This window comes from Diabrotica undecimpunctata, chromosome 3 (genome assembly GCF_040954645.1).
Source record: "Diabrotica undecimpunctata isolate CICGRU chromosome 3, icDiaUnde3, whole genome shotgun sequence".
Classification (NCBI taxonomy): Eukaryota; Metazoa; Arthropoda; class Insecta; order Coleoptera; family Chrysomelidae; genus Diabrotica; species Diabrotica undecimpunctata.
In genome coordinates, this window is record NC_092805.1 from 170,845,323 (window position 1) to 170,859,835 (window position 14,513).

Here is a 14,513-nt window from a genome sequence, read left to right on the forward strand (position 1 = left end):
AAAGAAAATGTGGTTTAAATCCTCCACTGCTCCGCATTCACATGCCGGACTGTCTATTATTTTAATTTTAAAAAGATGTTGCTTAGTTAGGCAATGACCTGTTCTCATTCTTATTATTGTGGTGATATGTCTTCTGTTTTTAAATGTTAGGGTTGAGAACCATGCCTTAAAGGAGAAAATGGTTTGGATTCTTGTATATTGGTAGTTTTTCTTCCGCAGTATTGCTCCCCAATTGGTTTTAAATTTATCCCTAATTTTTTCTTTTATGGTGTCAAATTAAGACACAGTTTTGAGCACAAATGTCAAATTATTCTTCATTATAATGATAATACCTTCCCTACACTATGTAGGCTGTACATCTATAATATAATAAGGAAAGATAAAAATAAAAATCGTTTTATTTTCTAATTTATATGTATAATAATTTCCTAAATAATTTATAATTGGTGAGATTTTAGAAAATGTCCTGATAGAGGAGTTTCATCGGAATATCCTGCCATTTCTTGTGGTATTACAGCACTTTCTTCCACTCCTGTACATGGCCTGCACATACACTCCAAAGGTGCTTTGGTAGTAACCTTAAAATAAAAATAAAGGGACATTTTTAACGAAGAGACTATTTCGAATACAGTTTTTTAAAATAAAAAATAAAATACAAGTTTTTGGGCGACATCTAAAATTAAATACACTTCATCTAATTTATATAACGATTTACGTCATCGGCGTCATAGCCTGTGACGTCACATGATACCAACACGAAATATTTAGGGTGTAGGTGTGTTCTTTTTTAGAATCACTTTACCGAGTACACTGGCATTACAGCCACTAGACATATTTTATTATATACGCGTAGAAATAATATTTAAAAATTTCTATTGATGTTAACTTAAAGAAATACACAATAATATGTTTTATTTAATTTGTATAAATGCATTATAAAGCGTTTTTATCAAGAACATTTGTTCGGAACACACTGTAACTGTAATCGAACGAAGGTAAAATTTTGGCATAGATTGGTAACACTTATTTGACAGTTGCGGTGTTGACACTTTAGTTTTGTTTTTATTATTTACTATTACTTAAACGATGTTGTTTTTTAAACAAGCGGCTCAAATTGTTTTTAACAAGATTATTTTTTAACTCTTGTTTTGTTTCTATTTATTTACATTAAATATTAATTTATTTTGTTGTATACTGTTGTTGTACACTTTTGCAATAATTATGTGACCTATTTAATTTAAAATGGACTCAGGATTTTTTTACTCTTTGGCAACTATGTCAACTTCAATCTCTGACGTAGATAATGACGTAAATCGTTATCTAAATTAGATGGACTGTAGGTAAAAGTCGTAATGTAGCGATCGTTTGTCAAATGACATATTTTGACAGTATGACAGTTGACAATTTTTATTGAATTTTTGCTTAAAGGGCAAGCTGTTCAAGGTTGATTTTCCAATGCTTTTCTGCATTTTTGACAGAAAGTTAAGTGATTGATCGTAGTGATCGTGTTTACGTTAAGTGTGAGTGGAATATCCTCCATTTAAGAGATAAATAGTAAGTACTAACTTTACTATAGATAACATAGTTTTAGAATTCAAGAATTGTTTTGTTTTATAAAATGTATAAACGTAGACAAACCTTTATGAACTTTCGTTCTCCTGGTTTAGCTTTTGGACAAAACAATGAAACTGAAGCTTCTCGTTCACCTGATTCTTGGCAACACATGCAGGATCTTTCCATTTGCCAAATTTTACTGCCAGAAACCTAGAAACACATGTGGAATTTACAAAAGATAGTGTCCATTTTATTTGGATCATTTTTTTTTGTTATTTAAAGCATTTGCATATTTGCTATGAATATATTGGTTCATTAATTATCCAGTCCAAATAATTTATTTTCTAATAAGTAGTATTTTCTTATTTTGTGTAGACAATTAGGATTGTCATTACAATTTTGACATAAGGCAACTTGAACTTAATGATTATTTAATATTTCTGAACAAAATTCCTCCTTATAAAGATATACTTACCTGCAAATAGGAAGCACACCTTCCTATACAAGCAAAGCTGGGTATAGGCTTTGGTACACAGCCAGGGTATTGTAGAACATGTATCACAGGTGTCACTTGGCATTCATCTGTTGCACTAGCTGCATCTGCTTGGGACTTCACAGCTCGTAGTCTAGGATCAATGCATATATTTTCCAAAATTATTAATAATAGAAATAGATTCCATACCCTATTTGTGACTGCAATAAAAGTATTTGAAATATTTAACAAATAATAACAAGTTCTCACAGTAATATTAAAGTTCTCATAGATCCTTATGTTATTTCTTAATATGAGCCTGTGAATACACTAATACAAATCACAATAGTCTATAACTCATAGAAGAATTTATTGTAGAAGTTCTTTTTAATCATAAAAGTCAAAGAAGATTGGAAAAATAAAAATATTGAAGAAATAAATGCAATAAATATGTGGCAACAGGGTCATATTCTTTAAATTAAGTAAGTAGGAACCATACAAAATGTAAGCCAAAAAAAGTGGCATTTTTACACATTTAACAGATTAATCAATTGATGAATTGATACAATTTTGGGCTCAATAATACTTTTGAAGTCTTATATAATTTAGAATCTATATTTACCTAGTAAAACAATTTTCAAAAACATTTCCTAACAATTTACACTAACACAACAGCAGAACAAACACACCACTGCCGGTTTTTTTACTCCCCAGCCCTTTTTATAAAATGTCCCTTTTCTAGATTGTTTTTCTCTAAAGAGCTGTTAGCTATTTTCACTTTTTGCTGTATCAGTGCTGTAGTCAAAGATATTCTTAGGGGTCGGATTTATAAAAAAATTGTGTATATATGTATTGAATGGCAGTGTATGATATTATTAGTACAATTTTCTGCTGGTAAATATCCTACAGAAATAATAGTACCTATTTTTTTGTAAAGGCTGCCAGAAACTATTATATTAAAAAGAAGAACCACAGAAGAATCTAAATTCAGAAAAAAGATTTAAGACCATGAGCAGTGATACAGTTTATGATGAAAGCCCTCCTAAGACGAAAAGTTTAAAATATGAACAGAAATTAATTGGCTTGTGGTTAAACAACGACCTGGTAAAGTAAAAAACCTGGTAGACAAGCTGCAACACAATAATTTTTTAATATTTGTTGACGAAAGCTTTTCTAGTAGAAGAAAAATTTCTGATACTGATACCTGTCAACAGCATAACATGGTAAAATGATTGTCAATATTTTACTGAGACAGGCATACAAATCCAACATGTTAGGATTACCATCTGATAATGCCAACATTATGTTCAGAGGCAATCATTTGTTGGTTACAGTGAAAAGTGACATACCACATCGTTTTACAATAAAGTGCATATGTCAAATGGAAGAAGGATATCTGAGAAAAGCAGAAAGAAACTACTCTGTGTCACCAAAAAGGAGTTATTGGAGGTCATCAAAGCAGTAGAACAGTACTATTCGTTCCTATATGGCAGAATATGATTTTGAAATTCGCCACCGAGCGGGAAGAAGTCATGGAAATACCGACGGCCTCTCGAGAAGACCATGCAGAGGCACTGCCGATTCTGCGAGCGCCAAAAAGAACGAGAGGGCCAAATTCTACAGTTGAAAACCCTAGAGGAAGTGACGAAGAAGCTCTAGCCAAAGAAAATCTCGAGACTGATCCAAAATCCAAAAAAAGAAAGATCCAAATCTAAAAATGGTCCGTAAGCGGCTGTACAATGGAGCTAAGCCACAGTGGCAGGAGATTGCCAAATATGGACAAGCAGTGAAGGGCTATTGGCTTGAGTGGGACTTCTTGTCTCTGCGAGATGACCAGATGGAATAACAACAGTGTTCCAAGTTGTTCTTCCAACAAGGTCATGTGTTAGGATGTGTTTGCACAGAACTCCATTATAGCCGCCCGGGGGGTGGGGGGCATTTTGGGAGCAATAGGCTATACACTATAGACTATACACACAGAGTTTGTGAGAAGTATTATTAGGTTAATTTTCGACAAGAAAGAACGGTACAAACGATGTGACGTGCATGCATCCAAACGAGACTTAGAGGAAAACTCCAACAATACATCACCGGGACTCCATAGGAACGAGTTGCTGTTGACATTCTGGGACCATTCCAGTAACAACATAAAAAAACAAGTATTTGATGCCTATTTTTCCAAATCGGCCGAATTATTTGCACTACCCAACCAAGAAGAAATCACAGTTGGTGAGGCTCTGCTTGAGAATGTTGTTTCCCAGCATATGGTTCTACTTCTGCTTCATTCTGGCCAGGGGCGCAACTTCAAATCAGAAGTTTGGAAGACCATGATGGCTTTGCTGGAATTAAGGAAACCAGAACGACACCAGTTCATCCTCAGTTCGACTGCATGGTAGAAATAGATAACCGGACATAACTACCTGTCCCTGTTTTACATGAAAATCAGAGAGACAGGGACAAACTGGTGCCTCTGTTTCTGCTAGCCTACCGAAGCTCCCAACATGAAACAACTTGTTATACTCCAGCAATGTTATTGATTGGTCAAGAAATGAAGCTTTTCATCGATCTCCTACATGGCAATCTACCAGACGGAGAGTCGGATCAGGAGACAATCTCTGAGTATGTCAGCGGCCTAAAAGATCGCCTGGTTAAGGTCCATGGTTAAGCTACAACTCACCAGTGACCGGATGAAGATTAGCTTCGATCAGAAATCCACTCCCGTTAGTTTCAAGGTTGGTGGTGCAGTTTGGCTCTAAAAAACCAACCAACCAGAAGGATTGGTCCAAGTCCCAAGTTGCAGCGGCCCTGGTGGGACCTAAGGTTACTAAGAAGATAAACGACCTTGTATATAGGGTACAACTGACGCCAAGAAGTAAGTCGAAGGTCGTCCACCTTGAGAGACTGTGTCCTTATGAGGGGCATAATCCACCGACCTGGTCCACTTAGTTACTGTTCGGGGTGAATAGCCTGAAAGAAGGGGGCGATGTTATGAGTCACAACGTTCTAATTACGGCCCTCGCGTAACAGTAATTCTAGATGTCGAATTAACCACTTTGTCAGCAAAGTTCTTGAAAACTAAGTATCTATATTTTTCTGGAATCTCGTGTTAAAGTGCTGATTCGGCATTAGTACCTTCGCTGAAATTTTAGAACAGATGTTCGTGTATATAAACTACTCGTCTCTTTTGAATAGGCAGTAATTAGAATAGAAGTGTTTCTTAAGTGATTTACATACTATTGTAGGCGAAAATTATTAAATAGTTTATTTATAATTGTTAATGAGATATTTGTTATTTAGTGAGTTTTTTTGTAGTGAGTTAAATAAAATTAATTAAACTAAGTTTACTTCACTTAATTCCTGAACCCTCAGAAAAACGTAGCACTATTTATCAATTCTATCAATGTTATGCCGGACAAAAGATTTGATGTTTTGAAATGACTATTTTACTGTTTTCTGCTGTTTTAAAAGTTTCATTTGCAGCTTTTTTGCTTTCCTGAAGTTGGCAAAACAGTTCATGAGGAAACGATCTGCATAACGCTTAATTGTGGGAGTTGATGCAGAATGTGGAGGAGAGACTAGTGTGAAATACGATTTTGAATTCTGTGTATTAACTGGAAATATAATGTTAGTATTTCTCGCTACTTTTGTAATACTAACTTTACAATTATGCTATATCTTCATTACATCACTGCCACGGTTGTTTGTTATCCATTTTCTCTTGCCCATCATCGCCAAAAATCCATTTGTGTGCCTTTTAGCATTTTCCCCCTGTTACTGTTATTCACCGGAATTCACTATCATATGTTATGCTGATATATGCTTCGATATTGCTCTTCTGTATGTTTCTGGGCCTTTTGCGTGGTTTTACCTATCTTAATTCCAAATTAACAACACGATAAAAAAGTCTAAGTGTTTCTATATATTTGCCTCATTTAATTTATTTCTCGTTTGGCGTTATTTTTGTTTTATTTGTATAATGTTTAGTCAAAGAAATATAACTATACGTAAGTATTTTACAGCCAGTTATAAATAATAAGGTTTACTTATTTGTTATATCATAACGATCATATAAGAGTTTATCTCGGGTTTTTTTCCAATCATAATTTCACATTTCGAAATAAAAAAAATCCAAACAATTTCTAGACGGTAAATAACATTATTATACTATCCGGCAATCTGGAAAAATTAGGTATCGAATTAAGATTATGTATATTGAATTGGTTATGAAAATATGGGGTTTTATTAATTTAAAAATGTATTTAATTCTCTATTTTGTCTTACGTTCGATTCGTTTTGTCTCTCCTATGAGTGAATCGCTAAGTACCACATATTAAATTACTATTTTTGATATATCTTCATCGAGATGGCAGATACAGAAAATCAATCATCAATCGCTTCGGCTATATCAGCATTTAAAACATCATAAACATCAAACGTCTTAAGAAACAAGGTGGTTCTTCTATTCAAGCTATAAAGAAAGTATAAAATACAAACTACAGGCAAATCAAGTTACTTTTACCACTGAATCATTCATGGATAATTACTTCGACCAGAAGTTGGAACTTGATATTAAGAATACAAAATTTGTTTGCTCCAAATGTAGGCTTGTATTGTCACCTCGGGGGAACAAATAAGGGTCTAACCACCTTCTGATATCCCCGGGTGCTCTGTAGAGGGCTTCGAATATACTGTCGAGAGCTCCTCTACTTAAGTCCATTTTCGGGTTATGGACTTGGAAAATATTTATCTTCGGTGTCTTGCCTTGAAAAAGGCAAGATATTTCTTACATGACAATTTCTTCGTCGAAATAAAAACACCAAGTTAAGTTGAAACAATTCTCAGCCACAGAGTATGGAAAATAAATGCAGGAAGCAGAGCCCCGAGAGCACTAAGCTCTCGGAGAGCCCGTGAGGAACTGAACTGGCTGACCTGAAAATCGCCAATATTTATATGTGCCGTTCGAGCGATAAATAGGGATTTCCAGGTCAAGAGCCAATGGGAAAATTCGAGGCGGGGCGATGCGCATCGAAATGCGCACTAGTCCACAGACTATGGCATTCGATGACAGTATCCAAGGGATACAAGCCTGTTTCATAGAATTCGAAAAGGATTCTCCTCGATTCACTCGAAAGTATAAATATTGATGATAAAGATCTGTGAATAGTAGCATCATCCCCATCGAAAAAGTAAATAATTACAAATGCCTTAGAGCTATGATAAACGAAACAAGTGACCACAACGTTAAAATCCGAAGACATATTGAAATTGTAACGACCATTTTCATAAAAACGAAGAAATTGTTTAATAATCAAAATATTAAGAATTATCAGGCGAGTATAAACAAAATAATAAGCTAAACTAAGAACAGATCAGCACTAGGAGTACAGGTTGTGATGAGATGAGATATAGCACCCAAGCAATGTTCAAGAGACCATGTTCAAAGCATGCCAGATGAGGAACAAACAAGACTCAAGAACCAAACATAAGAAGACGGGATTAGGCTATATCAATGGAAATTCCACAGCAGCGACCGGTCAATGGAAGTGATAAATTTGATTAATCTCACGAGAATCGTAAAAATTGCAAAAATGGCATAACGAATTTTTGCCGTCGAGTTGATACAAATGTTTAAAAAATTGAAATTGTTTGAAAAATTTCACGCGCGCCGAATTGAACTGACATTCCGGTCGCTTTAAGCGTTGTTTCTAAGAGAACGGTTTATTCTACAGAAAAAGTGCTAATACATGTTTTTGTTCAACATTATCTCAGCTACATTTTTTGTTTGGAACAACTTTTTCTACGGCGTACAGGTTCTTGGTAAATCGATCTTTTCCGTTTCCCCTCGTTACGAGTGGGGTTTTAGGCGGAAGCTCGGCGGTAGAACTAGCAAACTTTTTTGCGTCTTTTTTGGGGTCCCAAAATTGACGTCCGGTCCCAAAATTGACGTTCTCACCAAAATTCATCTTGTTCGCATGATTTTTAGAGGTTCAGTGAAATTTTCGGCTCTGGCGACTGGAATATATTATTTCACACCAAATCTATCGTACCTTTGTAGCTTTTTGTTTAATCTCATTCTTCGCAGTTACCAACGACTTTGTTTGGTTTACTAACTCGTCGATGCATCTTTTTATTTTCGACATTCCTTACTGTGTTTCACTTATTTTTAGATTGATTTTACTATTCTTATTTCCACCAGGTCCTATGTTTTGCTCACCGCGCGATTTCTTTTTTTTTTCTATTAATATTGGTCGCTCATTCACTCCCATCATTACTATCTCTCATTTCCTTTTAACTGCCATTCTCCTCCATTGTTTTTTCGGTCCAGAGAGACAACGTTATAATCCCCTTTGGCTCGCTTCCTCCTTTAAATATTGCTTGGGGCTCACTTTTTACCTTGGGTTATGGATGGTGTTACACCTTGAGGTTGGAGTGGCGGTATATTAGGATACATATAGTGATGCATTTGTTCTCAGCGGTTTCTTCCACTGCTTTTTTGTATTAGTGGAGGTTTTCTTCTCGGATATAGGTTTGAGTATCAGACGTGAATGATGGGTAGGGGTGGGTGTCGTATGAACGATAAACAGCGGACCGCTGCACCAATTTATCGAATTTTACAATAAGTAGCCCCCTCCACACGAGAGATCAAAACTTGTTCTATCGCCTTGTTTACGCTGCCACCATATGTTATTTATGCTTATTATTAATTAAGGATGTACTAGAAATATGGATCAAACATAACACCGTTTACTCTACGATAGGTTTTATTTTAAATATTAAGCTGGATTTATAGTTTGACGGACTGGAGACTTAACAAACGGACTGTAAATATTATGTCAATTTATAAATCGACGGAGTGTAATTTTTGCGCATGATTAGAAACAGAGGCTAGAGTTGGTGAGCATGAATGAGTGACATTAACCGACATTCAACGAAACCTATAAATTATAGGAATCATAAACAAACTGTGTGTGTGTTTATTTCCTCCTCCTAAGTCCTAATCTCTTTTGGGATGTGGTGACACCATCAGGCCTTTACAGTTTTTTCACGATTTCCCTCCATCCTTCACTGTCCTGGGCTAGTTGTTCGGCTTCATGTATAATATTTTTCAATAACCTTGGTTAATCAATATTTTTGTTTGATCTACCCAACGGCTTGAAGATCTTGCCCTAGGTCTCTTTCATTTAACTCTACCCTCGACTATCAGTTTTTCCATCGTACCTGTTCTTCTAGAAATGTGTCCAAAATACTACAAATATCTCTGTTGTATTTGTTTAAGCAATATATCCTTTACTTTAAGTTGTTCTAATATCGATACGTTAGTGCGATGATCAATCCAGGATATTCTTTAGTTGATTTTTATCCGCTTTCTTTAAGGTCCACGTTTCGGATGCAGATGTGGCTATGGGAAAAATGAGTGCCCTTACCAGCCTTAGTTTTGTGTGTATTGTTATGCTAGAATTTTTCCAAATTGTTACCAATTTCATCATAGCTGTTCTAGCAATAGTCAACCTTCTACGTATTTCTGTCACACCCTCCGTCATTTGTTATTAGGGACCCCAGGTATATGAAACTTTACTAATTCAAAGCACCCAATTTCTTTAATGTGTTGAAGATTATTCCGAGCTCGTATCTACTATCATGATCTTTGTCTTACTCCTATTTAGCTTTAGTCCATATGTTTTGCTTTTCTCCTCCAGACATCTCATTATGTCTTCCATTTCTTCTTGATTCATCAGCATATCACCAGTTACTGATTTTTTGATCTCCTACTGATATTCCACCCTGGTGTTTATTTCTACTATTTTTTAATATAATATTTATCCGTTTTGCGTGGAGTAACAGGAGCTCCGGAATCAGAAGGCAACGCCTTCTTCTCCCTTCCATACTTATTTCTCAAATTTATTTTTAAATTCTCTGGCAATCTTTCACTGAAAAAGTATAATGCAAAAAACACATTTACAAGTAGTGCAAAACTGCAATTAGGCAGTTTACTTCGAATTACACAAGATATATACATACCGTTCATTTCAAGTTCTTCGGAAATTTTTTTCCAACTATTTTTTTTCATGTCCCGGTCTTTAAAATATTTACTGGATTTATCGTATGTGTGGATAATCCCGAATTAAGGCCGGTTTTGACGCTACGTCTTATTGTACGTTTTGTTGGATAGGACAAATCCTATACAATAAAACGTGGCATGTAAACAGCAAAACGTACGTCTTGTCGAATCGAAATGAAATCCAAGGTCAGATCGTAGAAATGATGGGAGAAGCATAGTTTTGCGAGAACTGATAGGATAAAACGTTACGTGAAAATACATATTCAGACAAGTCGTCCGATCTTGACTTATTTGACGACTAGTTCCACTGCTGTTGGTTTCATTTTTCCCAAAAAAAGCCTAATAATGTCAGATTTGCTGCAATGCACCCACGATTTTCTCCGGGAATTTATTGAATTGTATAAAAGTTTTTAAGTAGTTATGTTTTAAAACCAAGTAGATTGCATTACAGGTTTCAGGAATTATTTGGCTTAACGCTAGTTTGGATATTATGATTGTGAACTCCAAGTCCTTCACGTTGCGTCCTGTTGTAAGATATCTGAGAGTTGCTGTGAGTCTTTCATGGGGTGTAATGGCTTTTCTCATGAGGTGTCTTATTTCAATATGTATGTGTTACCAACTCTAGCAATTGACAATAGGCTGAGGTGTCCATTCGCAAATAATTGCGCCAGTCATCTAGTTCGCCTCTTTTAGTAACGAGACGTGGGAATGCTGGCTTCTTTTTAGAAGTCCACTCCCTTGACCATCTTGTCTTTTCCCTCTTCATCCCCTTTTTCCTCAGTCGTAGTATCTTTATAGTTGAAAAAATAAAAGAAAGCAGCCGTGTTTCGTCCATAATAAAAAAAAAACACTAAACAAACTTCACACAACTCAAGACTTTGAATTTAGAAATGAGGTAGAAAACGGAAGGAAAAACGTAGTGTGTATACACTGGACAAAACGTACATTTTATCGTACGTTTTATATGACCCACAAAACGTACAATAAGACGTAGTGTGAAAACGGGCCTTTGGGCTAATTAACAACTCATATTTATCTGAAATATTGAAATTATACTTGATATCCATTTATTATTTATTATTTTATAAATTATTAACTTATAGTCCATTGTAACAAATAATCAACAAAATTCGAATATGTTGATAAACGAATTTACAAAATGGAGGGCGGGCTGGACAGTTCACTTTGGTCGACAGCACAAAATTCTCCTTTTTGATTGGCCAGAGGCAAGTAAAAGATGAAAGTTGGCCAACTCTTCCGTTCCAGTCCGTTTCACTTACGTTCCGTCTCCGCCATGCGTTTACGTTTATCTATAAACACGAGTACACAAAATTCTATGTTGATCCGTTTCCAGTGCGTCTACGTTTACAGTCCGTCAAACTATAAATCCAGCGTTAGTTTGCATATTACGATATGTTGGTGATAAAGGCGCAACTTTGTCAAGTACCTATTTACAACAGTAGAACCATATGAAAGTCATGACACAATATAGATAGTTCATTAGAGCTCTATAGAACAGCTGCTAAGAAAATAGCAATGATAGATAGGAGCAATAACAGCAAATCGCAATAAGAGAAGAACAAGGATTTTTGAAAACTGCTTTCGTTTTCCGCCAACAGTTCTCGTTGACTTTAATACTGTTTAATATAAATTAGCTTTACAAATCGCAGAGCCTAAAACTAGGAAATTATATATTTAATTAGCCACTATATACAACTTGGTTTAATTTAAATAATAATACCTCACATAATCATTCTGCGCCACTGTTCATTCGCTTGACACTTAGTTGGTTATTTTTTCTTTGTCTTACGTTTTATTAGAAATGTATGTTTTCTACTATACCCCTCGGTGGTTCCTAGTGGCGGTGTAATGGTGTAGCTGGTGTTCGTGACCGGCGGGGGTATTGTTTTGGGGTCGGCGATGTTGTTTCTTAATGCTAAGAAATGTTTTAAATATTTTTATAAGAATCTGAGATATTTGAACCGAAAGTTAGTCAATTAAGACTTACAAAATTAAGTTTCTTGATAAATTCCAACATCATAATGATTTTATTTATATAAAAATTTTAATAATCAAAATTTTTGAAAGACAGAAGCAAAAAAAAATATATTGCTCTCATACATTGTGTAGTATATCGTCTCTCTAATAGATTTTAGTAATATATTAGCTTTTCTTTTATTTTTCACTGCTCTGAATGTCAGTTTCATATTTTGTCAATTTCTGATCTATTCTGAAGTTTCTATACTATCTCTATAGTAAAATGCTGAGGCGAGCGTCACGGAAGTAGCGGCTAGGTAAGGCGCTGTAAACAGTTGGAAGAGTCCATTTACGCAACGATGGAAGTCCGTTAAATAACATGTAAACTTTTTCAATTTTATTAAAATCTAATTATAACCAGGATATTGACTAGAGTCGTAGAGTAGAGTAAATTTTTATTTGCATAAATTTTTTAACATAATTGAGCAAATAACGTCACATCATTAATCTCAGATTAAAATTAAATATCCTGATCAGGGAGAAGGATAGGCCAGACACTCCGCCACAGTATAGGGCTCAATGTTAACTAGGTCTTAAAAACCCTTTCTTTTAAAAGCTCTATAGTGTGTTTCCTGTGCTCTATGCGTGTGTTGAATGTCAGATGGTAGACTATTGTAAAATTTAGCACACACATACAAAGGACTTCCCTCTGTTATAGACAATCTGTGAAGCGGGAAATTCAAATTAAGGCTTCTTGTATTATTATATTCATGATTGGGAAGCATGTGATAAAACAAAGTAAATATTGACTGATTTGAATCGGTCTCTACAGGATTCTCCCGCATTTAGTTCTAAGATCATCCGGACTGCCTTTTTTGGACTATAAAGACAGTTGAGATATCTACTGCAGCACCCCAGAAGATTACTCCATATCGCATAACAGAATAAAAGTTTGCATAATATACTGATAGTAAAATCTCCTGGCATAGATAGCTCTTCAACACTCTTAATGAGTAGCAGGCTCTTTTCCGGTTTTTTTTTTGCTTTATTTTGAATTTGTTCCCCCCAATTCAAGTTCTGGACAATATGAAGACCAAGAAATTTAACTGATTGATTGTATCTGGGAACTGTTCTCGTCACTGGCTGGTTCTAAAGTAAACAAAAACTGTCTTATCAGTATTAAGCAACAACCGATTTCCACTGAACCACTGTTCAGCCTTGCTTAGAGTTTGCTCTGCCACTGTGAGGAGTGTTTCTAATGTTTTTTCCCAGCAAAGCACATTTAGGAAAGACGAAAACATGACGACCCCGAAGATCCTGGAGGAACGAAGTAGACTATGAATAAGAGAGGCCTAAACGGTGGAGACTGGGACAACAGAGAGAGATGGAAACGGTTGAGTGAGGGAAGGCAGTGAATACTGTAGAATCCCTGAATATATACAGTATAGGTAAAAGTTTATGGTCGGTATGGACCTTACGTGAGATGGAGTGAGAAACACCTGTTTAAAAAGAGAGAGGTATATTAGGTCCGCCCTTTATATCGTAGAGAATGCATTACTGGAAATTAATAAAAGAGGGGAAGTTCAACGTTGCCAAAGTTATTGGTTTTATTTGACCTGTTGTCTTTTTAGCATTTGAACAATGTTCTAAGATAATCAAATTTGGGCGAATTGATTTAAATGGCAGCTTACTGTTTTTTACTGGGAATATGCCACAATTTTACTTTACAATACGAGTAATTTAACATTTTGATTTCCACTTCGGAAATTGTTTTATATAAATAAAATTTTATCAATGTTTCATATGTAATAAGGCAACCTTGTCGCTGTTTCTTAGGTATTATAAACTGGATCGGAAATAATCGTCTCACTGGGCGTCTATTAGAAATGTGGAGGGGAGACCAAGGGGAAGTATGATTGTTGTCTTTGTCTATTCGCAGAAAATATGATTTTATATCTGTGTTAGATATCCTGTTAAATTCTATAATACCGACCATAAACTTTTACTAAGTCGGATGATATTTCATCATAACCAGAGCTATGCTTCTTTTTTAATTTATTTATTATGTGACTTATTTCTTTCTCTGAAACGGGAGTTAGAAACATGCAATGATTATTTTGTTCGATAATTTTTCGACTGTTCTAACAACCATTCAAATTTCGTCATTTTGTGTCATGTGGAACAATTTTACCCAATCATGTCAACATTAGACTGATAATTGTATGCAGTGCAATTTTCAATCCATATGACAACACGATCGAGTTTGACAACTTCATGGAATTTTGCTGCGGACGAGAATATGAGTTGAATGAACATAGAAGATTAGAAGAATTGGCGTTGATACTAAAAGATTGGGCCGTCAATATGAGAAAGAAAAACGGGGACGAATTCAAAGAGGCAACGGTAAAGACAATGTGGAACGTTTCGTGCAAACTATTGCAAGAAAAGTAC

General features: G+C 35.3%; 2 protein-coding genes across 2 annotated transcripts in view; one reads left to right on the top strand and one right to left on the bottom strand.

Moving 5' to 3' along the window:
* Nucleotides 1–400: 400 nt before the first annotated feature.
* The window catches only part of LOC140437816 (partner of bursicon-like), a 32,538-nt gene continuing 18,425 nt past the window's right edge, over nucleotides 401–14,513 (bottom strand). Inside the window, exons 5-7 of the mRNA XM_072527578.1 lie at nucleotides 2,030–2,136; nucleotides 1,639–1,764; nucleotides 401–578 (exon numbers count right to left, since the gene is read on the bottom strand). Of these exons, the coding sequence (XP_072383679.1) occupies nucleotides 438–578; nucleotides 1,639–1,764; nucleotides 2,030–2,136 (374 nt within the window). The 3' untranslated portion in view covers nucleotides 401–437. The remainder of the gene's footprint in view (nucleotides 579–1,638; nucleotides 1,765–2,029; nucleotides 2,137–14,513) is intronic.
* Nucleotides 1,428–14,513, top strand: part of LOC140437814 (uncharacterized) — a 46,826-nt gene continuing 33,740 nt past the window's right edge. Inside the window, exon 1 of the mRNA XM_072527567.1 lies at nucleotides 1,428–1,554. The gene's annotated coding sequence lies outside the window, so the exon portion shown is untranslated. The remainder of the gene's footprint in view (nucleotides 1,555–14,513) is intronic.